Source organism: Vicia villosa, linkage group LG1, assembly GCF_029867415.1.
Source record: "Vicia villosa cultivar HV-30 ecotype Madison, WI linkage group LG1, Vvil1.0, whole genome shotgun sequence".
Taxonomy (NCBI): domain Eukaryota; kingdom Viridiplantae; phylum Streptophyta; class Magnoliopsida; order Fabales; family Fabaceae; genus Vicia; species Vicia villosa.
In genome coordinates, this window is record NC_081180.1 from 193,818,524 (window position 1) to 193,820,217 (window position 1,694).

Sequence of the window (1,694 nt, forward strand, 5' to 3'; positions counted from 1 at the left end):
TTTGCGAAACAAATGCCCATCCAGCTTCTTGCAGCACTCCCTGAGTTCGTCACATCCTTTGCATTCTGGGAGATAATCTTTCTCAGATACGTCCTCCATACCCATCATTCGATCTCTGAGCTTGGCATTTTCTTCTGTTAGTCGAGTATTACGGAGGTGACTTCCTTTCAGTTGAGTCTCAACTGCCATTCTTTGAGTGGTCTCTTCTTCCAGTTTCTTTTTCAGATTCTTCACTTCAACTCTAGCATCCCTTTCTATCTTGAGCTTATAAGCTTTCTAGTCTTCTCGGTACTCTCGCTTGAGTTTCTCTTCTACCTCTTTCATGGCCCTTTTTAGGATCTTCTGGTGATCCTCGACAATAACAGTAGTATGTCTTTCACCTTTTTCCGTTCTAGCCCTCTTTTGAACTCTGGAAGATCCTCCCTTCAGCATTTTGGCTTCGTGTGTCAACTCAACTCTTTTCTGTTCCACAAGACAATGTTTCGGTTGCGCATCCGACTTCTTTTCGTGCAATTGGGTGCATTCCATATCTACCTGGATACGATTCTCAGCAGGCACAGTGGCAATTGGAATCTTAGGTGGTTGCTCGTACAATGGGTTAACCTTCGGGAAAGGCAACAGGCGATCTTTAACTCTATTTTCAACCCAATCTGTGTAGGCTTGTTTGGCAACGGCATTCTTTTCACCTAGAGAAATCTGATCATTTGTATGGATGCTATTCCAGGCACTCCTCACTTTTTCTAGACCCTTTGGATCGGTTCCCTTTTCAAAGCAAACGGATTCGAATATCTCTTTGTCCAAAGGCTTGTCTTCAAGTGCAAAACCCAACTGACGCAGCGCTAGCTTAGGATTATAATTGATAACACCTTTTGTTCCTATGAGAGGAACATTGTCAAAAGTACCACAGCTAGTTATAACTTTCTCCACGTCCATTCCAGTGGGACACCAGACAATGTCATTTCCGGTAAGCCCCATGATCCTTTGAGGCCATTTCTGAGTAGAAGTAAAAAAAGGACCACTTGTAGGTAGGTGGGACTTAAACCAGGTGCATAACAACGGCAAACAATTTCTTATGGCTCCTCCTTTCCCATATCGAGAGTGAACGGAATAGTACGTATCAGCTAGCAAAGTAGGGACCAGATTCTTATCCACAAAAAGACATATAGCGGCCAGATCAACGAACTTGTGAATGTTAGGGAACATCACGATCCCATAGATCAGAACGGCCAGAAGGGCGTTGAAGGCTTCCCACATCTTTTTGTTAGCCTACTCTTGGGCCTTTTCAATCAAGAAACTCATGTAGAAACCATGAGTGTTACCATTCTTCTTCCAATTTCCATGAACGTCTCCTATGCTCAAATAAAGAGCGTTGGCGATGTAGTCCAAATCAGGCTTCTCTGGGACACAAACGAAAGGAACCTTGTGTTGAATCTTGATATTGAGAAAGTGAGAGTACTCCTCGAGAGTGGGAGCCAACTGATAGTCTGAGAAGGTGAAACAACGCAAGTCAGGATCATAGAACTGGAGAAGAGTAGATAAAGCCCATTCGTCGACATGTGAGTACAAAAGAGTCAAGATGTTGCCATAATTCTCAGTGAACACTGTTTTATTGTGACCAGTAATCAATCCACCCAACTGTCCCAACTGAGTCATGCCCTCACGATGGAAACTGTAAGTGTGAGTACGCCTTGTAG

At 43.6% G+C, this 1,694-nt stretch overlaps 1 protein-coding gene across 1 annotated transcript; it reads right to left on the minus strand.

Annotated features, from left to right (window-relative positions):
* Window positions 1-276: 276 nt before the first annotated feature.
* On the minus strand, window positions 277-1,254 carry LOC131661972 (uncharacterized). Its single transcript, XM_058931639.1, has 2 exons — window positions 903-1,254; window positions 277-809 (listed from the first exon to the last, which is right to left on the minus strand). The coding sequence occupies exons 1-2, from the start codon at window positions 1,252-1,254 to the stop codon at window positions 277-279; spliced, it is 885 nt and encodes a 294-aa protein (XP_058787622.1).
* Between the last annotated feature and the right edge of the window lie 440 nt (window positions 1,255-1,694).